This window comes from Schistocerca serialis, chromosome 2 (genome assembly GCF_023864345.2).
Source record: "Schistocerca serialis cubense isolate TAMUIC-IGC-003099 chromosome 2, iqSchSeri2.2, whole genome shotgun sequence".
Taxonomy (NCBI): domain Eukaryota; kingdom Metazoa; phylum Arthropoda; class Insecta; order Orthoptera; family Acrididae; genus Schistocerca; species Schistocerca serialis.
In genome coordinates, this window is record NC_064639.1 from 246,598,434 (window position 1) to 246,622,298 (window position 23,865).

Below are 23,865 nucleotides of genomic sequence, written 5' to 3' on the forward strand. Positions count from 1 at the left end.
ATTATGTCCAGCATCCCAGTCCAGCAGCTAGACACCATACTAGACCACCATATTGGATTACATCAGATGATGGGAAAGAGGGAGGGCCAACAGCGCCACCTGGGGATCATGTTGTGAGCTGGTCAGGCGGACTCCAGATCTCATGGTGAACACACAGGATGGAGCTACTGTCTATGACAATTCAAGTTTCCAGAATGAGATTTTCACTCTGCAGCGGAGAGAAACCGCAACAACCCTCACACCACACATCAGAACTAACAATCATATGGCAAGTCATACACTTCTCACTCATGGCAAACAAATTTCAGCTTTAGTCTAGATTAAGCAAGAATAATTTCCTAGACACCTCAATTACAATTCAAAACTTGTGGATAAATAGAAACGATCAAATGTGCGTTGTTTACGTGACGAACAAAAGTACGCAAAGTAACTTATTTTATTTTGTATATTTTCCGCAAATTTTAACAAAACTGAATGAAAATGAATATATATGTTATTAATTGCTTTTGTCATTCAAAATCATATCAAATTATTCTTCTGTTCAAATTGAAAATAAAATTTTAAAACATTAAATGTTATCTCATTTGTCGTTCATCTGATTGTTCTACTTTAGAACCATAGATGGTAAGTCTACAGTACTCGAATCAGATGATAACGTGAAATTTTCGGAGACCTATATGTGTGAAAACAAATTGTATCATGTGAACCTGCTTAAAATTGAATTTTTGAATATCAAGAGGGTTACGCACAGCCAGTCTATGTCGAGATACTTCTGCAAAAACTGTTTGAAATAGATAATCTTTGGTTCGTATTTTCATTTGTCATCGCAGTTGAAAAAGCCCGGGAAGTGTGGAATATTGTTTATTTTCAACCGTAGAGATGAATTGTGACGACTCGTTACTTTAACTGTGTACTTTTTCTTCGACGTGTTATTGAATTTGTGAAATATTGTTGCCTGGTTCGATGTTTCGTATTTGTTTATTTACTGCCGTAATTGGGAAATCTGGTCCATTCTTTGTGCTGTGGGTAAGCAATTTTTTGATTCAGGATAGCTAATGGTGTTTTTCCTCCATTGAAACTAGATTGGAGGAAGCACATAAAGCATTTTGTTTGTATGGGGTTCTAAAATTTCAAATTTAATTAGTTGTGTTATGTTCGGTTTTTGGTACGGCGTATAGATTTTGACAGAGTTCGGGACGTGTGATGCCGCCATGACTGAATGTGAATTTGAGGCAGATTTTCAGTATTAATTCAAAAAATAAAACTTTATCTACTGTCCGTTTTCACCGTTCTTCAAATGGATATATGGGGCGTACATGACATTCTGTACTACATACATTCCACATTTGGAACTTTCATCGTGTGTCACTACAGTTCTTTGTAATAAACTTCCATAACACCTTAGATATTTTCACTGTGAAGTAAATTTTATTGACAAACGTTCCCAGTTTGTCTATGCGATGATAAATTGTGCCTCCGACCTGGTGGTACTCAAAGTATGTGAAGCCACTCAAGTTTCTCTCGATTGTTTGAACTCGATTCCCCTCCAGTCAATTTCATGTGATTCTCTTCTGTTGAGCAAACTACCCCTCCCTCTCAGATGGCTTCACAAGAACTTGTTTATGAAACACTACTTATTATGTAACTTTGCAGCAATCACTGGTACTAATCGCATAGCTAAGAGGAATTTTTAATCCTTGGATCTAGGTCGTCAGATACACCTGTTGGAATCCTTGATAGGTTAATTTGTAATTTTCGTGTCTGGTGGTGGGATTCTCTATATCTAACTTTGCTGTGTAAGAGCTTTTAAAAGGCATTTGCATCATAGTGCAAAACTCCACACTGAATACTTTATTCGAAGGCAAAGTCTTCATTGATTTGTTTATTCCTTCATCAATGATACAATGTATGTTGTATTATGATTACTGCTAACCGTAAAGAAGACATGTTAAGTTGCAGACAGGAGCAAGTAAGACACTTACAGAAAGCTTTCAGTTACAGCCTTCATCAGCAAAAGAGAAATACAAACCATCCAATACACACAGGCAAGCACACCTCACGCACATATGATTGCCAACTCCGGCAGCTTGGACCAAAATTATGGATGTTATCAGTGGTTAATGCAATCATTCTTACTAAAATGATATAATTTATTATAATTTTTGTAGGTTGTATAATTAGTCTTGTATAGCACTTCTTTCTAGCCAGGTTATATAGTTCAATATTACACATTCAAGGCCATTACGCCACTTTTTTGTGCTATTTTAAAAGTTCATTTAATGCTATTTAATGTTTATTAAGCTTTTAGCTAAAGTACTTTGTCGTTTATACCTCTAATTTGTTGTGGCAGGCCCTTGTACAGTTTAAGTCCACAGTGTAACACACTATTTTGCACTTGCTCATATTGTTTGGAGAGCTCCCTCAGGAAAGTTAGTATATTTCACAAGCAAGTAGAATCACTTTTAACTTTCTCATTTTCAAATCATCCTTGGTGATTTTAATGTAAATTTTCATACTGGTAATAGTGGTAGAACAGATTTTGAGAATCTAATGCACTCTTTTAATCCGAGTTGACTTTGCCACAAGAGTGACAAAGGACTGCACCAGTCTGATTGACAATATATTTGTAGACAGTAACAGAATTGATAATATATCTGTAACACAAATCTTAAATGGCTTTTCTGACCATGATAGGCTGCAGTTAAAAATCCATGATGTAAGCCCCACTAACAAGAATAGTTTTAACAATAGATATATTGTAGACTACTCGACAGTGAGAATCTGGAAGCCTTCAGCAGACATTTGCGGTGGTTAGAATGGGACACAGTATATAACACTAAAAATGTAAGTGATAAATTTAACTTGTTCCTAAATGAATTTGTAACCATTTTTGAAGCTGTATTTCCTAAGGGAATTCCAAGAAGTACCAAACTTAGTGGTTACAGGAGACAGTGCCCCACTAAGGGAATCAAAATTTCCTGCAAAACAAAGAGAATGCTTTGTTTTGCTCAGAAATTCTAACAAACCTCAGGACAGGGAGCACTGCAAATAGGTAGCATTCTAAAGGATGTAATCAAACAATCAAGAGCATAATGAGATTTTCACTCTGCAGCGGAGTGTGCACTGATATGAAACTTCCTGGAAGATTAAAACTGTGTGCCGGACCGAGACTCGAACTCGGGACCTTTCCCTTTCACGGGCAAAGGAAGGTAGGAGACGAGGTACTGGCGGAAGTAAAGCTGCGAGGATGGGGTGTGAGTCGTGCTTGGGTAGCTCAGTTGGTAGAGCCCTTGCCCGTGAAAGGCAAAGGTCCCGAGTTCGAGTCTCGGTCCGGCACACAGTTTTCATCTGCCAGGAAGTTTCATATCAGCGCACACTCCGCTGCAGAGTGAAAATCTCATTCTGGAAACCTCCCCCAGGCTGTGGCTAAGCCATGTCTCTGCAATATCCTTTCTTTCAGGAGTGCTAGTCCTGCAAGGTTCGCAGAAGAGCTTCTGTAAAGTTTGGAAGGTAGGAGACGAGGTACTGGCAGAAGTAAAGCTGTGAGGATGGGGCGTGAGTCGTGCTTGGGTAGCTCAGTTGGTAGAGCCTTGCCCGTGAAAGGCAAAGGTCCCGAGTTCGAGTCTTGGTCCGGCACACAGTTTTAATCTGCCAGGAAGTTTCAATCAAGAGCATGTTTATTAAATCTGAAATTGACAGATCAAATAATAAAATCAACACTATTTGTCAGGCGGTCAAAATGGAGGCAGGAAAAAAAAAAATTTTCAGAAAGTACAGACAGTATCAGACTGTGTCATAATGGAAGCATGGTTGATGAGGGTGATGTAGTTCTCAATATCTTCAGCAACCATTTTTTAACAGAAGTGAATCAAATTGGTGCTAAAAGATCTAATGGTTGAAACCATGAACCTTCTTCAAAAAGTAGTGCAGAACAAAATTAGTCAGCTGCAAATACCCCATATTACAATCGATGAGATTGATAAAATAGCCTAATAAGCCAAATGGAAAAATAAAAGTACTCGAGCACCACTGCAACTTTATTCTTAAAGTTCTCTGTCACATAATGTAATGAGTCTATAAATTAACAACTCAAAAATGCAATTGTTAAACCACTCCTAAAGAAAGGTGATAAAGCTGAGGTTTCCAAATACTGGTCAGTTTCATTGCTAACAAGGCTATCTTAAATCCTAGAGAAATACGTTAAAGAGAATTATGGATCATCTTAATAAACATAACACCCTTAATAAACAGCAGTTTGGATTCCAAAAGGATATTTCAACTAAACACACCATTCTTACATTTGTCAACCAACTCTCAAATCCGTAAATGATAAAATGTCATCAGTCGGAATGTTTGTTATGTATCTAAAGCATTCAACTGTGTAGATAACAAAATTCCAGTTATGATGGCTGAGCACTGTGACTTATTTGGTAAAGTTGGTAGGCTATGTGGCTCATATCATATCTAGATAACAGAAGGTAGTACTGAATAATTCTGCAATGGCATCTGTCTTCTCTGACTGGGGCACAGTGAAATGTGGAGTACCACAGGTCTCGGTGCTTGGTCTCTTACTTTTCTTAATCCATCTCAATGATATGCCGTGGTGTAATACACACGAAAAGCACACTTCACTCCATTTGTGGATGATACTATCATTACCAGTGATAAAAAGTACCAAACTGCAATCTACATAACTCTGTGTCCACTGTATTCAAAGAAGCTCTAGATTGGTTCACTTCAAATGGTCTGTCTCTCAGTGTCCAAATTTGAGGGATTACACATGAACCACAATCTAAACTGGTCAATTCGCATCGTGGGTCTATGTAGAAGTCTGAATGCAGCAGCATTTGCCATTCACTCAATTTTGTGTGTTTGTGACTTACATAGAATCAAAGCTGCATACTTTGGATATTTCCATTCACTTGCGACATTTGGCTTCATGTTCTGGGGAAACAAGTTACGAGCATATAAAGTCTTTATTGCAGAGAAGAGTCATCAGAATTATGGATAGAGTGCATCCCAGATGCCCTTACAGAAATTTATTGAAACAGCTGAGGATCTTTTCACTGCCTTGCCAGTACATTCTTTCACTTATGTGCTTTTTGAACATAATCAGACAGTTTATGGGAGGAACAATGAATATCATGATCATGACACAAGAAGTAAACATGATCTTCACAAAGAGACAAAAAAAACTCTCGGCATGTTACAGAAAGGAGTATATTATTCAAGCATAAAAGTATACGATAAACATTCAGTTTGTATTAAATCGATCACAGGGGATAAGACTAAATTGAAAAATCAACTAAAGCTTTGTCTTTGGAACTTATATATTTTTTGACAATGTGTAATTGTTAGTGAAATGTGTTTAATTTTAGACATTCCTGTGAAAAAGAATATCTATTACAGGTTTATTGATTGTTGACAGAATGCTTTTTATATGAATTAGAATATAAACCTTATGGTTTGGTTATGTACCCATTTTTACTACCATGATCTGAATTATTTGAAAACTTGTACCTCATTTATCTGTTTACATATGATTTAGATTGTAAGCCTCATGACGACTTACATAAGGCTGTTACTGTAATAATCTGACATATTCTACAGCCTATTGATACTCACATCAAGTAACTGTGGAACTCAAAAATAAATAATAGTCACATGAGACTGTCAGAATTTCTCTCATTTTAAATGACTCAATGGAATGAGCACTGTTGGTGCTGTTTATTATTCATACAGCTCTTTTCGATTCCTTCAACACTTTCCCGGCACATGTTCCTCAGAATATGATCCCATGGTTGAAAGCTTCCGGAAGATGTGCAGAATAGACCACTTTGAGGCATGAAACATTGCACACTGGGGCAAGGATGAATGTCATTAGAAAAATCATTTTTGTCTCTTATATTGTGTTAAAACACAGTTGAGATGAAACTGAATTTTATGATCTTCAACAAAAAGGGTGACTATTTGAAATTCAGTGTAAGGATTCAAAGGTTCTGAAAAATATGTCTGTAGTATATGTTGGTATCTGCCTTACATAACAACCTTTGTCTTTGCTTCAACTGAATAAATGTCTTTCTTTATTTTAGGTGCATGATTTTTTGCAGCTTTTGTGAAACCTGGCATGCTTTTTTATTATTTTAATATGAAAGATTCTGTCAAAATTAGTCATTACAATTATATATATTTGAATCACTTCCAGTAATAAAGGTTTCCCTGCTTCACTAAAGACTGGTTGTTCTTGGAGGTAATTCAAGGATTAAGTAGGAAGTCATCCAGGACCATAAGGAAACATACAAATTATCTTTCACCATATGTGGGAATCTGGTTCAAAAAAGCAGCATTGTCACCTTTTGTTTCAGTTTGTACATATGTATGATGATGATAAGTAAAAAAGTTTTCCATACATATGTTACTTTAGTTTTGGTTTGATGTTAGTTTTCATTACAAAAAATAAGTCCTAGAAAGCAAATTGTTTGATTGCATTCATTGATCTTAATACAACTCTCAGTTAAAATCATTATGAGATTAGAAAATCCCGAACTGTGTATAGCAAACAGTTTCTGCGTTTGCTCTGGAGACAAAACCTTTAATATATTTGTTATAGCGTGGTAGTCTATAAAATCAAAATGTTATTATATTGATGCACCCATAAACTTGGAAAGGGAGCTGGTATCATTACAGATATAATGTACAGAATGGAACATTAAACACACAATGCTCTTAAAAACATCTGCATAATAAATGTCTTCCAGAACCTAATTTTGTATGCAGATTTACTTCTTGACTATGAATTCAGATTCAGATTCTTTATTGGTCATTCAGCATTATTACATGCAATAGACTTCGTCAGTTCACTTAACCTATTAATTTTACAAAATAAATTTTTACCTATTTAAGTTTATATTAGGCATTTCTAAAAATTCTTCTAATGAATAGAATGGATTAGTTAACAAGAAGGTATGTGCATTTTCTTTAAATAATTTGTCAGGTTTGATTGACACATTTTTAGACAATTTGTTATATATTTTAATTGCCATATACTTATGACTATTGTCTGAAGTCTGCATTTAACAACAAACCAATGTTTATGTTCATTGTTTGTTATTCAGAAGCTCCTTCTAGCATTGGATGTCTTAATTTATTGCTAGGTTGTGTGTACTTATACCATAAAGTTAATGGTCTCCTCTCATTGCAGGTTTGAAGAGTGAGTAAAATGGCACTCCGTGAAATAGGAAGTGGACGAAGGTCAGTGCTGCAGATTGTTACCATTCATAAACAAAATGTTTATTATTCAATATATTTTTGTGCGATGTCATTGAGTCAGTTGATTCTACCAATAATAGACCAGTGAGGTAACAGTGTGACATGTGAAGTCATATCTCTAAAAATAGAGAGAGAACAGGACACTGACTGTAACTGTTTTGTGTCATTGTTATTTTTTGGAATGTAGGTAGACATTTTGAGGTCAAGGTTAGGTTGAAAGGTGAGGGGAGGACTGTGAATTGTCAAAGCCAACAAGTGTGAGATCAGAAGTGTACCTATTTTTTACCATTGAAATTTGAAGAGTTGCTTATGTCCACAAGTTTGATGTGTTGCTCAAAGTCGATGGATGATATTGAGGGCTTCAATTCATCCATATTGTTTATTCAGTACCCTATACAACAGTTGCAGCTTCAAATTTGGAAGATTTATCATCACTTTTATGAGTATCTTTCAAGTAGTCCAGCACTGTTGTTTTGAACCGCAAGGATTACCTGGCGGAAGGACTCCGCCAGCTGTCAGATACTTCCACCAACTAACCTTTTCACAGTGACCCCATTTCAGTAATCCAGCAGGATCTCCAGTCACTACTCAAATCCTTAGGCTCAACCTAGAACCTCTCCCTGGAGTCCATCTCTCTACTCACCCCTACAACTCCCTGCACTCCTACCTTCTACCTTTTCCTAAAGTCCATAAACTTAACCCCCAGGGCACCCCATTGTGGCAGGTTACTGTGCCCCCACTGAGAGAATCTCTGCTCTCGTAGACCAACACCTTCAGTCTACTACCCAGAACCTACCCTCCTATATAAAAGATACCAACCATTAGCCCCACATACTCTCCACAGTTCCTGACCCTTTACCACATGGTGCCTTGTTCGTCACAGTTGATACCACCCCCCTGTACACCAACATTCCTATTGTTGCTGTTGAACACTACCTTTCCCAGCACCCAACGGATTCTGAACCAACAACCTCTTTCCTAGTCACCATGACCAACTATATCCTCACCCACAATTACTTCTCCTTTGAAGGCATTACCTACAAACAAATCCGGGGTACGGCTGTGGGCACCTGCATGGAATCATCCTGCGTCAACCTATTCATGGGTCATCTAGGGGAACCCTTTCTAAAAACCCAGAATCCTAAACCCTTCACCTGCTTTAGATTCATTGATGACACCTGTGCTATCTGGATCGAAGGTGAGGACACCCTATCCACATTCCTTCAGAACCTCAACTTCTCCCCCATTTGCTTCAACCTAACAAGCCATCTTCCTAGATGTTGACCTCCACCACAAAGATGGCTACATCAGTACCTCCGTCTATATCAAACCTACTAACCATAAGCAATACCTCCACTTCGACAGCTGCCACCCATTCCATACCAAGAAGTCCCTTCTGTACAGCCAAGCCACATGTGGTCGTCACATCTGCAGTGACGAGCAGTCCCCCTCGAAATATACCAAGGGTCTCAGTGAAACCTTCACTGACTGTAATTATCCTCCCAACCTTGTACAAAAACAAATCTCCCATGCCTTATCTTTCCAGTCTCCCACCACCTCCCAAAGTCCCATTGTCCAGCCACAGACGAGCATTCGTCTCGTAACTCAGTACCGCCCAGGACTGGAGCAACTGAATTACATCCTCCGCCAGGGTATTAATTACCTCTCATCGTTTCCTGAAATGAGAAATGTCCTGCCCACTATCCTTCCCACCCTATCCACAGTGGTATTCCCCCGTCCACCCAACCCATACAATATACGAGAGTCATTCAATAATTAAAGATACAAGTTGGTCTGGGGAAAAAACTGTTACTTGGGCAAGTTGGGTACTTTTATGGCTTTAACTTGGCATCAGTGGGATGAGCCCTCATTAGTTGATGTATCAACAGTGTTTTGTTTATAATCTCAAAAATACGTTTCAAGATGGTGAGTCCACTTGAAACATCCGCAATAGCTGAAAAACGTTCTGTTATTCGTTTTTTTTACTTGCTGAAGGTGAGAAACCAGTGAATATATGCTGTAAAATGTCTAAAGCTTATGGTGAAGGTCGTAGAAATCGTGCATATTTTTACAAGTGGGTAGAGCAGTTCAAAAATGGTCGTGACTCTGTGACTGAAGAACACCATTCAAGCTGACCAGTCGGAGTTTCAACTCCCTCACTTGAAAGTCGAATTGATGACATTGTTTGTGTTGACCTCTATGTGACTGTGGAAATGATAGTTGATAGGGTTCAAGTTAGTATTGGTACAGTTAACAAAATTATCTGTAACAAGCTGAAGTACCGCAAAACATGTGCAGAATGGGTACTAAAGGAGTTGGCATGACTACACAAGGAAACAAGTTTGAGAGTGTGCACAGAACTAAAGGAACATTATGAAAGAGAAGGTGAGCACTTCCTCAACAAAATTTTAACTTGTCATGAAACTTGGGTTCCCTATTATGAGCCAGAATCAAAAAGACAAAGCATGGAGTGGAAGCACACCAACTCACATGTCAACAAAAATTTCAAAACCCAAGCGTCAGCTGGAAAAGTCATGTTGACAGTTTTTTTGGGATGTTGAATGTCCAGATTTTCATGATTATTTCGAAGAGCAGCGTACAATAAACAGCCAATACAATTTATATTTGCTTTTAAACAAGATGAAGCCAGCCATGAGAGTGAGATGTCATGGATCTCAGAGGGAAGGTGTGATTCTCCAGCAAGACAACGCACATCCTCGTGTTGCTCAACTAACCGGTGAAACCACTGACAAAATGGGCTGGGAAGTACTGCCTCATCCCCCTTACAGTCCTGATTTAGCACCCAGTAATTTCCATTTGTTTGGTGCACTGAAGGAGGCATCACATGGGAAGAGGTTCCAGGACAACAAGGATATGAAAAAGTTTGTGGAAAATTGGTTCAAACATAAAGATAAAGAGTTCTTTGCAGGTGGAATAAAAAAAATTGTGGCTCATTGGAACACGTGCATAAATGTTCAAGTGGGTTATGTTGAAAAGTAGGGAAAAGTATTGTTTTGTAAAAATAAACCCTTTTTTCTCCAGACCTGTGAAAACAGTCATGTGGTCTACAAGCTAAGCTGCAACCACTGTGCTGCATTCTATGTGGGCATGACTACCAACAAGCTGGCTGTCCGCATGAATGGCCACCAACAAACTGTGCTCAGGAAAAAAGTGGGCCACCCTGTTACTGAACACGCTGCCAAACATGATATCCTTCATTTCAATGACTGCTTCACAGCCTGTGCCGTATGAATCCTTCCCACCAACATCCTATGTTCCCAAAACCCTCCTGGCCTCAGCCTTCGGGGACTCACAGTCCTCGCCCATCCAGTCCCTTCCCTGTTCCCATTCCAGCATTACACAGTCATCATTCACCACCACACAGAGTCTTTTTATTTCTCTCCTTTTCCGCTACTCCCCCCCCCCCCCCCCCCCTCCCCTTCTCTACCTCTCCCCTGCCCTCCGTCTTAACTTGCAGCAATTCATTGCCCACCATCCCCACCATACTATCCCTCCCCCTCCCCGCCCCAGCCCCCTCCTTACCCCCAGTGTCACCACTCCCATTCATGCACTGGTGCTGCTGCTCGCAGTGTGGTTTCAATTGCCTGAGACCCCAGTCGTGTGTAAGATGTGTGTGTGTGTGTGTGTGTGTGTGTGTGTTTTGTTGATGAAGGCCTTAATGGCCGAAAGCTATAATTGTGAGAGTCTTTTTGTTGTGCTTACCTGTGACTCGGTATCTCCACTATATGGTGAGTAGTAATTTTCCTTCTCGAAATATTGTTTCAAGTAGTATTTTTATTTATTAGAAGAAAATATGGGAATCCCCCTGATGCTGGAGTCAGTATTGCTTGTTGCCATGATTTTTATTATGAAACAACCATTTTTGCATAATTTTGCAGATACGAAAGAGTTATTTATGTTGGGAAGTGATACAGCCAGTAAGTTTTTCTACTAGTTATCCATGATTTATACATATTTTGTTCTTCCTGCTATACAGGGCTCAAAGCTGTGACAGGAAATCAGCACTCCCAGTGCCCTTAGGAGCCAAGCATCAGCGCTCTAGTTCTGTGGGTCCAAATACTCAATGTATGTATAGCACTCCACTTGTAAGACAGAACAGTGCCATAAGCAGAAGTTCAACAAGGTATTGTATCCTCTGTCTTTTTAAATTATAGATTTTGGTACTAAAATTATTAAATTTGGTTAAGTCTCATATAAGAATATTTATTAATGGGATACCCATTTGGTTTCAAAGGGCTGTCAATGTTCTACATTTGTTGATACACGAGGGGGACCCAAAAGTAACTGGAATCGTAATGCTGCACATCATGTACTTGTAGTAGCAGGTTGCACCACCAGAGGGTTGTAGTAGGAGCTCTGCTGAGTCATTCTGCCACGCTGCGTCACCCAACAGTGAGAAGTGTGGTTTCTTTGACAGTTTTTTGAGTGTGCGTACAGTGCAGACGTGACACAATGTGCGGCAGTGAAGTTTTGTTTCTTGCTCGGCAAGAACGCAGCAGAAACTGTTGCGATGATTCAGGCAGCCTACAAAGTCCATGCTCTTAGTAAAACGCAATTGTGCGAATGGTTTTCTTAGTTTAAAAAGGGAGAAATGGTGGTTGAAGATTAGCCACGTTCCGGTCGACCTTCAACTGCTCGAAGAGAAGACAACATCGACAAAATCCGTGATCTCATCAGTGAAGATCGACGCAGGACAATGGACCAACTCAAGAAATTGTCCGGGTTGTCCTGGAGCTCAATTCAGCGCATCTTGACCATCGATTTGGGGGTGCGAAGAGTGGCAGCAAAATTCGTGCCGAAGCTTCTTACCGGAGATCAAAGGGATCGTCGCGTTCAAGCCTGCCTCGAAATGAAGGATGCATTCAAAGATGATCCACATTTTTTCAACAAAATCATTACAGGTGATGAGTCATGGTGCTATGGGTACGACCCAGAAAGTAAACAACGGTCATCACAGTGGAAGTCACCTGGCTCACCTCAACCAAAAAAAGCTCGACAAGTGAAATCGAATATGAAAATGATGTTGATCTGTTTTTTTGACATCAAAGGGATCTTGAATTTGTCCCTGTAAACCAGACAGTAAACCAACAATTCTATTTGGAGGTTATGAAACAGCTTCGCAGAAGTTTGTCGCGAAAAGGTCCGGCTTTGTTGGATTCTGACGTGTGATTCCTGCATCACGACAATGCTCCCGCGCACACGGCTGTAAGCGTTCACCAGGTTTTGGCCTCAACGAAGACAACTACCTTGACCCACGTGCCCTATTCGCCGGATTTAGCACCCTCGGACTTCTTCCTATTCCCGAGGATGAAAAGAGACTTGAGAGGGAAGTGTTTTGCGGATGTGAAAGACGTAAAATGCAATGTCATGAAAGTGCTAGCAGGTATCAAAGAGGACAAATTTAAAAGGTGCTTCGAACACTGGAATGAACATTTGGACAAGTGTATTAATACTAATGGAGAGTACTTCAAAGGAGATTAAGGCTGTATTTGAAAACAATAAAGTATATGCTTTCTAGAAAGAAATTCCGGTTATTTGTGGGTCCTCCCTCGTATAACAAAATTATACAAATTACTTGCATTGTGTGAACGTCCATTTCTTCATTTTTCTGTTTTTGTCATTGACACGAGGTTCTCTTGTTCTATACATCACTCTTGCACTGTCTGTGTTGAAAAATAATGTCTCAAAGGCAAAATGTACATCTTGTTTGTAATCAGATCTTTAGCCTAATCTGAAAGCCATGAAAGGGAAGCAGTGGTTGGGAAAGGAGTGAGACAGGGTTGTAGCCTCTCCCCGATGTTATTCAATCCGTATATTGAGCAAGCAGTAAAGGAAACAAAAGAAAAATTCGGAGTAGGTATTAAAATTCATGGAGAAGAAGTTAAAACTTTGAGGTTCGCCAATGACATTGTAATTCTGTCAGAGACAGCAAAGGACTTGGAAGAGCAGTTGAACGGAATGGACAGTGTCTTGAAAGGAGGATATAAGATGAACATCAACACAAGCAAAATGAGGATAATGGAATGTAGTCAAATTAAATCGGGTGATGCTGAGGGGATTAGATTAGGAAATGAGACAATTAAAGTAGTAAAGGAGTTTTGCTATTTAGGGAGTAAAATAACTGATGATGGTCGAAGTAGAGAGGATATAAAATGCGGACTGGCAATGGCAAGGAAATCGTTTCTGAAGAAGAGAAATTTGTTAACATCGAGTGTAGATTTAAGTGTCAGGAAGCCGTTTCTGAAAGTATTTGTATGGAGTGTAGCCATGTATGGAAGTGAAACATGGACGATAACCAGTTTGGACAAGAAGAGAATAGAAGCTTTCGAAATGTGGTGCTACGGAAGAATGCTGAAGATAAGGTGGGTAGATCACGTAACTAATGAGGAGGTATTGAATAGGATTGGGGAGAAGAGAAGTTTGTGGCACAACTTGACTAGAAGAAGGGATCGGTTGGTAGGACATGTTTTGAGGCATCAACGGATCACAAATTTAGCATTGGAGGGCAGCGTGGAGGGTAAAAATCGTAGAGGGAGACCAAGAGATGAATACACTAAGCAGATTCAGAAGGATGTAGGTTGCAGTAGGTACTGGGAGATGAAGAAGCTTGCACAGGATAGAGTAGCATGGAGAGCTGCATCAAACCAGTCTCAGGACTGAAGACCACAACAACAACAACCTAATCCGAGGTTGAGGTTAAGATGAAAGATCACGATTTGGTTGAGTTGGTGAAGCCAACAAATGCACAAGTGGAGTCATAATGGAGGTGACAGACTGATTTGTAGTGTAGCCAAAAGCCTATGTTATCTTGAAAGCTGATACTCCCATTTTCCATTGTCTGTTTATTTGTGTAGAGCCCTGCAGTATGCATATCAATAACAGAAATGCCAAAATGCAACAGAAGCAATTAATGAAAACTCCTTGTTAGTCACTTGCTACACTTTTTGTGTATATTTACTCCTGCAAACATAGTTTCTCCAAAACTTCAGTTTGATCATGCTTTGACTTGTGTTGTTAATGTTATTTTTACTTTAAATTCTCAATAATTCTCCTACAATCAAAACAAAAACATTGTTAAGTCATTTGCTACAGAAATCAGCTATTCCACCATCTTATCTTTCCATGACTGCTGGCGGCAGGCTTTACCAACGTAAACTTAAGGGTTCAAACACCTAATAAAGTTTCAAAATTTTTCATAAAGTCAATGATATTTGAGAATAGCATGTGGATTACAGCGAATCTTCAACAGTTTTTGCGTTTCATGATAAGACATCCTCCGAAAAGGATAAAATACACAAATGAAGACGTACCATATGACTTCCTACATGCCAATTTCTGCAAATTATACGAAACATGGTAAAGTGTCAGAAGATAGCCAACTGACTCTTTCCAGTAGTATGTATCAAAATAATTTCACCATTCTTTAACATCTCATAAACAAAGAAGTGTTGAACCTGTATATGTTTTGACTGTCAGAGATATACAGGGTTTTTTTACTAGTTGTAAGGCACTAGCCTAGCTTTATTAATGTGGAGCCTATTCTAGCATTTCAAGTAATTCGGATAGTGTCTTGCTAGATTAATTCTTTGGCTTTCTGCTTTGAAGTAATTCATGCTTCAATTGTGAATAATGCTACAATGTGTCGGTGATTTGCCACACCACAGTACTTTGCCACAATGGCAGTTGTTGCATACCATATGTAAACATCACCAGCAAAATCAGCATCATTGTAGATACTGAAGCCATCTTCTGTGTCATCAATAATGCTATCTTTCAATGCATCTTTCAGAGAGTGAAATATGTTTCATTCTGTTCCAGTCCGTAGTTGTTGGTTTTCCCATTGCTCAAGCAGCTTCATTCACGGCAAGATTGGTGTTTGGATGAGCTGTTGGATACACAAGAACTGCAGTTGTCTCATAATAAGAGACAGAGTTTGAATCTCCTTCATTTTTTAGTATTTTCTTGTGTTCAGTGAGAATTTGCATTGTATTGGACTCCGCCAGTCAAAATCTTTCCAGTATTTTTTGTATACAAAGTGCAACTGAAAAATTTGGTGCAAGGTCCCGTACGTTAAAAACTGCACTGGTTAGGATGAGGTCCCTTCTCACATCCATTGAAATGCATGTCAATGAGTGCCCCTTATAATGCAAATCACTGAAGTGAAGCAGTTATGAAAAGTGCAACCAAGTTAATGGGTCAGTGTGAGAACTTTCGTCATAACAAAATGTAACACAAAAACTGAGCCATGTGTTAACATGAAGTTCTGCTTCAAATTAGGAAAAACAGAGACTTTGAAATGTTTGTGCCAGCATATGTGTTGAAGCAATGAGTAAAAAGTATGTTTGAGTGGGTTAAATGCTTTAGAGAAGGAAAGAATGGTGTTGAGGATGAGCCACGTTAGACGAGTGACAACGAGCACAATCCTAGACAACTTAGAATGATGGTGACAAAGTGATGCGGCTGTCTTTGAAAATGATAACAAAAGACTTGAAGATAAACAAAGACAATGAAGCACTATTGCTAACAAATATTTGAAAAAGTGGAAGATTTGTGTCCAGTTTGTAGTGCACGCACTGACAGATGAGCAGAAGCAAACTTGGATTGAAACATTTGGAAAAATTCATTGGAATGTCTAATTGGAATCCACAGTTTTTGGAAACAATCACTAGAGATGAGGTCTGGTGCTACCAATATGATCTGGAGATCAAGTGACAGTCAGTGACATGGTGTTCATCTTTCCCCACCTCCCAAAAAAAGTCAATTAACATAATCGATGATAATGATGATAGCCTTTTTCAACAGCAAGGACTCGATCTATTGTGAATATCTACCCAAGTGACAGTCAACACAGTTTACAAGCAAGTTATAAAATGGCTGCTGCAACACGTCTGGTGGGTTCATCCAGAACTGAACTGGAATGGAGAGTGGACTTTCCTCTTCAACACCTGCATGCACACTGCGATCCTCATGCTAAACTTTCTCTCTCTATTCAAGTTGACTGTTCTTAAACACCCTCCTTATTCTCCAGATTTTGTGCTAGCAGGATTCTTTCTGTTTCCCTGCCTCAAATTAGCCCTGAAAGGCTTAAACTTCACAGATGTTGCAGATAGCCAACAATGCGTGGGCAGAGTGCTTAGTGATTCCGCAAGAAGTGTTAGCTGTTTCCAACAGCTTCACAACTGATGTCTGAAGTGTTGTAGCTAATGGTGATAACTACGAAGGCCAGTAAAACTAATTTGTGTGTAACTCTTGTTTCCTTTATTTTCTGAGAATATTTTCTGAGCTTTTTATACACATCTTGTATTTCTCTTGAGTTTGTGTTGTAAAAACTTTAGAAAAATGTCAGTTGCCTACTTGTCATTACCAACAATCAGGACATTGCTATATAAGGGCTGGAATGTATGAGAGTTTTGTGCTCTCAGACAGTTTGGTACTGCCCAATAGTACTTCAAAATTGTTTGCACTAGGGGCAAATTTCAGCTGATAATTACTGTCTGATAGTACATTGCGAGTACTTTCTGCAAGAGTATGAAAATCTTGCGATAACAATGTCAGAAGTGTCTACAGACGGCAGGGAGAGTGTGTGTGAGAGCTGAGAGGTTACTCGCTGTGAGATTTTTCTGTCTTAGTTCTGTGCATGAAGGAAGAGGTTGTGATGGAAGACTGTCGGGCTGCAGCTTCACTCTTAATACTTGTAGTGGCAAAGAAAAAACGTAAACATCTATGTTCATGTTGGATAAGAGAGCAGATTAGGTGGTGGAATGATTTTGGAGCATACAAGAATCTCATTGTAGACCTAGTGATGGAAAAGCCACAACAATATCAAAATTTTTTGATAATGGCAGCAACGGAGATGGACAAAAATACTCTTTAGAAGTGGGGCCCAAAATTGCCAATCTAGATACTAGTATGTGTAAATCAAGTAGTGTTAAATACAGACTGCTTGCGACACTAGTATTTTTATTATCAGCTACATTTATTCTCTTTAATATTTGGCAAAATAACAATTACGATGAAGTGACATTACACGAATTTCATCTTTATTCCTATAGATGTTCAAAAGTTAAATAGGGCAGATACTTGATAAATCAAACAGTTCCAGACATAAGTTTATTTCAACATATTTATTTGTGTTGGCTTAAGAAACCGCTCATAAATTCCTGAACGTCTGTCTTCAACATTCCCTTAATACTATAATCAATAAATATCACATCGTGTAATATTTTAGGTACAATAAAGCTGTATTACTTGAAGTCAGATGGCAATTTTCTGAGATCTAAAACAATTACTTTCAAACATAATGTCACTTGTTTCTCCATGTTATTTAATCTGTGCCATAAAACAACTTTGTTTGATTCCTTGATGTGTAGATATTCTGGTAAACTTCTTCTATTTAGATGTTAAAAACTGTAGCCATTGTAACCAACAATCTTTCCTTGTACAAACTAACTGAATGAACAACATTGTCTGAAGTCTGATTCCAGACAGCTTCTTGCATTACTTCTTTTGCCAACACATTGCTGACATTCACTCACTGTGCGTATCCATCATGACAGTAGTTACAGCTGTCCCGACAATGCTGGTACATGTGTGCAGAGCAAATCATTAATGTGGTACAGTGGGCAGCATGCTAGGCTTTCTTTCTCATTTTCATATTAATATTCATTCTGGTCTCTTCAATGACAATTTCTTTGTTTTCATTTGTTAATTCTATTTAATATGTCTATGATGTTTTTATATGTTATTTGCTGAGTAGCACTGTTTAGTCTAGAACTTTCGAAATAGGCTAAATTCTCTTGTTGTTTGTTTAGGAAATAAAATGGGTGATTTCTTCACCACATATTGTGGCTCAAAATGTGCAGTGTCAAGGGTATTTTTATTGAGTATGGCAAAATATATTACCAAGATGTGCAACATACAAACTGAAATATAGCACAAATCTGGGACACAGCAGGAACTCTCAGCTTTCCTGACAGTGCCAGTATATGTAAATGGAACGAGGATCACTGCTGTCAGCTGCAGCGGGACATTAAGCGGAATCAGTGGCGAGGAGCAAAAATGTATACTGGACCGGGATTCGGACCTGGGAATGACCCTGTCCAGGGACAGGGACTGTGGATAGGTGGTGCTCGGTGGGAATGTGGATCAGCCACGAGGCATACCGAGATAGTCCGTGCAGTTGCAATAAAGGTGTGTCCTGAGTGGCACAGTGGTTACTGACTTGCTTAGTAAGCAGGAGTTCCTGGGTTCAAATCAGGGAGTCTGGTACACATTTTTGCTCATCACCACGGGTTCAGTTTAATGTCCTGCTGCAATTGACAGCAGTGATCCCCCTTTCAATTTCCATATAGTGTTTCACAGATGTGGGATCTGCAAGGTATCTGTTCTTTGGTAGGAACAGACACCATGCGTTCATATAATGCCGGTGTAATTTTTCTTGTCTGAGAGCTACGGCGTGAAGCTCTCAAGAGATGGAGGTTGCTGTGTACATCAGATGTCTAAACTCGCAGAGGGCAGTTGTTTGAAATCTTGCCCGACACTTTGATACTGTCAGTGAGCTGACTTTCAACATTGTTTACATGCCACATATTACTTACAAAAGCTCTCTGAGAGTGAGAAACTCTCACATATATACATGGTTTAAAGTCTGTTTACATTGCGTTTTGAAAATCCACTTTCTTCCTGACTTTATACAACGCTGCTCTAGCTATGTGTCTTTTTAAAGTGAAATTCTATTATATTCCAAACTGAATTGTTCTGTATATACTTCATCTTCAGGCCTTACATAAAAAAAGAAGAAGAAGAAGAAAAGAAGAAGAAGAAAAGAAGTGATCTTCAATCAAAAGTGTTCGATGAGCATCTTCTGTGAAGCAGCTATTGCTTGTGCAAAGTTTGAACAATGTGATGTAAAACAGCACTAAATGTACCATCATCAGTTTCTGCTTTCTGAATATAACCTTTCTGCAACCAGTCACAATTAAATGACGACTTCGACTGGTTTCAACTTTTTGACTTTGAACCCAGAGTTTTTGCAATACTTCGGCGTTCTTAGTGTGTTAATCTAAATGGAAAATTTTTCTCTACAGAGACTCAATTTCTGAACTGCTAGTTTGCATTCATATTTTCTTCTCTTTGCAAAACAATTTGGATCTTAGTTCATCAACATCAAATTTTATTAGCGTCAAGAATTCATCACTTTCTATCCAGGTTGGTTTTCATCATAATTTTTTGTTCTCCCTTTTATTGTCTTCAAAAAATGTAGAATTTCTGCTTTCATGAAGTTCAAATTATTCCTTGAGTCTGAATTCCAGCGGATGCAAACAGCCTATGAAATTTGCTGTCTTCTGCTTCTCATACCACTTCAGATCATTTTGGATCTGGGAATTGTTCCCTAGAGACATAAAGTTCAACGTGCTTGCTAAGGAAATTATGTATTACTTGTGACTTACATTTTATATTGTGACTCGTACCCCTTTCCTTTTAAAAGAAATCCAAACCCTAAATTTATCCTTGGCTTTGATATTTTATCACAGCCCTACACAAACTAGCCAGGTCACAGCCACGAAATTTGTGCGTGTTTGCTGAAGTCAGTGATAATTCAGAGTCTGAAAATTCATTACAGGGTGAACAATTAATTGACTTTCTTATTATTAAATTCTTTTCTTTCATCACATCTACATTGTGTAATGACATATTTGTTGGTTTGAGATTAATTTAAAAATGAAGTGCATCACATACTTTATTTCGACATTTCAGAAAGAAAATTTTCTGAAGTTGTCTTTAAAATACTCCATTGCAATCTGCGTGGATTAATTCTCCAGTAATTGTAAAGTGGTTTACTTGTTTTGACAGTAATTTACGCGTATTTCCCAGCACCTAACTATTGTAAAGTTGATGCTTGTAACCTTCTTTACTAATGTCAAGTTTCCTCAAGATACTTCCTTATTTCTCATACACTGTATCCCATGGTGGCAGTCTTTATTGTAGACCCAGCTATTTCTTTAGGTTATAGTTTCTTACATTCAGATTGTGACCTATTTCCTTTACATCAGTTTTTTGGATGAAGTAATGTTGCATCCTCTTTTGGGTTTGACGTCCATCTTCTAAATTTTCTAGTGGGGTTGATAAATTGGGGATCGGACGCCTTAAATAGCACCAATTGCCTACAGTTTTAATGATAGTGTGCAAACAATAACTATGTAGCCTGCAATATGCTTTTAAAAGACATTGTGGTAGCCAATTCGATGTGGTAGGTTAATTAATATACCCTCTTGGCCGAGTGCCCTGACATCACAGAGAACAGACTTCAGATGCCTCACCTGCTAGCTTCCCACACGTGCCAAGAAGTACCGTATTTACTCGAATCTAAGCCGCACTTTTTTCCGATTTTTGTAATCCAAAAAACCGCCTGCGGCTTAGAATCGAGTGCAAAGTAAGCGAAAGTTCTGAAAAATGTTGGTAGGTGCCACCACAACTAATTTCTGCTGTCGAATGTATGTAGCGTTACACAGGCATGCTTTGCAGGCACAAAGATAAATACTGGCGCCAAAACCTCTGCGTCAGTAAAAAAATTAGAAAAAAAGGTGGAAGACGAGCGTTTTTTCTCCGCCCCGAGTTTCGACCACTGCATTTTCACACATTATCCAACGAAATAAATACCAATTCCGTATTGTACATCTTCGAATGTAGCAGCATTTCAATGTACTATGAAAATCCGACTTGCAAGACTATTTGGGATGTTCGTCAATATGGCCAACTCTACGTTCTGAATGGTTGCTAATAGGAACTTTTATGAATTGTGAATCACACTCAGTATTCTCTTCACCATAAGAATAATACGAATATAAACATTTTGCCATAAATTGTTTCGTGTTTGCTGCTATCTCATTTAAATCCTGTCTGCCTAATAAACTACGAAACTAGAATGAGACAACATCAAACGCTGAAGAATATTCATATCATGTCATATTTATATTCGTATTATTCTTATGCCTAATAGAGAAACAGTCAGAATTGAAGCACGGCAATTGACTAGATTTTTAAATCTAAGATGACTCTAATTTCTGTGCAGAATATAATGCACTAGAGAGGCGTCTGCAGAGATTTTCAAACCGAGAAAAATTTTCGCTAAACTCTCGTTCAGAACATCTTCTATCATATGCAGCCTATAATTTGTTGATCATTATCAAAGAAAGCAGTAGTGTAAATAACAACAAATAGCAGTCTCTTGCCATTGTTTCGCTAATGAGACATTTCCTCTCTTTTTTTTTTTTTTTTTTTTTTTTTTTTTTTTAATTATTATTATTATTTATTATTATTATTATTATTATTATTATTATTATTATTGTAAGCGGTAGTAGCGCGCACAAAAGCAAGCCATGCCGCGAGCGGCGACATGTCGGAAACACTTATTATCAGAATGCGACAAACAATGCATGACACAGTACAGTAATGCATTTTCAGCTTAGAGTGACGTAAACACCTATAACAAAGAGAACGGCACTTATCACATCAAAGAAAAATAAGCAATCAATTCGAACCAGACGAAGCACGTGAAAAAGGAAGGGTACCCGTATAAATAAGGACGGAGCGCCTGACGCATAGCAATGGTAAAGCTTAACTGCTAAGCTTACGACTCGAAGCAAACTACTGTAGCTGTATCGTCATTTATTCGACCTAAATTGTATCTCATATTACAATGGACCAACTTTGTTTCGATTTGGAGGTGTGGCCTAAAACTTAGCCCTCCGCTTGAATTTCGAGTCTCAAATTTCAGGTGCGGCTTAGATTCGGGAAAATTTTTTTCCTTGATTTCGAGCCTCATTTTTCAGGTGCGGCTTAGATTCGAGTAAATACAGTAGCTGCCTCTCTTCTTGGGGCACTGGCATTACCTGCAACGACCATTGTGCCAGGTGATCTTTGCAGAGTGCTTGATCAGAGTGGCTGATGTCAGTGTGGATGTTTCATGCTTAAAACATATCAGATTAAACCAAGAAATGTCTGTCATGATCCAGCTTTCTTAACTGCTAGATCTATATATTTCAATGTGGACAGTTACAATCTTACTGCAGTCCCTGACTACCTCATTGGAAGGAGGACAAATCAGACAACTGGGAGCAAAGCAATTAATTCAATACCTTGGATGTACTATAACAGCTGGATATACTTTTACAGCTATGGAAAAATTACTTTTAGTGGAAAACTGAGAATATAAATATGGAGAAGTTGACTCATTGAGAAAATGTGTAATGGATCTCTGTTGATTAAAGCCTGTACTGCTGCACAATCTCAAGCTCTTTAGACATATGACTGACTGGGTGACATACCAGTGACTATTGCTGCACACAAAACTTTGAATATGGTACAGGGGGTTATCTTTCACACAAAGACCTTACACTTAAGACAGACTAGGAGCTACAGGCTACTCTAGAATGGTGAAGCATACATTTTATCAAACACATACAAAATAAGGTCCCAAGGATAAATGGGTACAGGGGCTTCCTTCTTAGCTTTTGAAGAAAATGTCCTCCCCAAAAAATTTGTAGTGTACAGGTGTGATGTGAAACTTTACGTTCCACAGCCCATGAGGTGTTTCTGATGCTTATGCTTTGATAGTGTCATCCTGCTACTCAGGAGATCCTAGGTAGATCATCCTTGTAAGCACCAATGTTTGTGTGTCCATTGTACGTATCACCATCTCTCATGTTCATCAGTTTAGTGTCACCCTGCCCACACTGCATAAGCCATTGCAAAAATCTCTGCCATCAAAAGTTGCAAAAGTGGATCTGCTATCAAAAATTGTGAAAGGGGAGGAATAAAGTCTGGAAAAAAGTTGCTGTGATGACCCCAGAGGAGCCTGATCCCCTCCCACACTGTCAGATTCTGAACTAATGTGTATTGATTTTGTTCAAGCCTTGCTGGTGACAAAGTGGTCTTGGGATGTGACCTGTCCTCTTGACCCCATCATACCTAACAAGGACACCATGAATATGATGATCTGACGGAAATGTAAAGGCTATCACTGTTATCTCGGAACTACAACTAATTTCTTTCTGTTCTGCAGTTTGTGTTGCTCTCCAAAAAAATGCACGTCAGTGATGACCAATCCCCAGTGCTTTGAGCTTTCCACACATTCTGTTGAAATCACACTAGCCCTGAGGGGGCATCTGGAGGGGTTGTACATTGGTTCACACAGGTGTCGTCAGTGGTGGATTCCCCTCTGTACCGTGTCAAAAGCAATAGTGCATGAGTGCAAATGATCACAACAATTACCATTTATAATATTTTATTTTTTTTTAACTCCAGGCAGGCCTCTTACTTGTCTTGAGATGGCCACCTTAATCTAATAACTGTCCCACCTACCCCTCCACATCTTTTGCCTATTTATATTTTTGGAAGCTCATCAACCACTGTGGTGAAGTACCACTTCATCTGGTAGGGGTTTTCTGATTGACAAGCGTCTATCAATCTTGATCAGTGCCTTCTCAGTGATGATACTCCTACCCACTTCAGTACCACCCATGGCATCTTTCCAACTTTTCAGCTTAAACTTTACCACCTCTTCCCCCTATCTCA

The 23,865-nt window shown here is 38.8% G+C and overlaps 1 protein-coding gene across 1 annotated transcript in view; it reads left to right on the top strand.

Annotated features, from left to right (window-relative positions):
- Nucleotides 1-818: 818 nt before the first annotated feature.
- Nucleotides 819-23,865, top strand: part of LOC126456992 (kinetochore protein NDC80 homolog) — a 165,046-nt gene continuing 141,999 nt past the window's right edge. Inside the window, exons 1-3 of the mRNA XM_050092955.1 lie at nt 819-1,026; nt 7,202-7,251; nt 11,267-11,413. Coding sequence (XP_049948912.1) covers nt 7,220-7,251; nt 11,267-11,413 — 179 coding nt within the window. The 5' untranslated portion in view covers nt 819-1,026; nt 7,202-7,219. The remainder of the gene's footprint in view (nt 1,027-7,201; nt 7,252-11,266; nt 11,414-23,865) is intronic.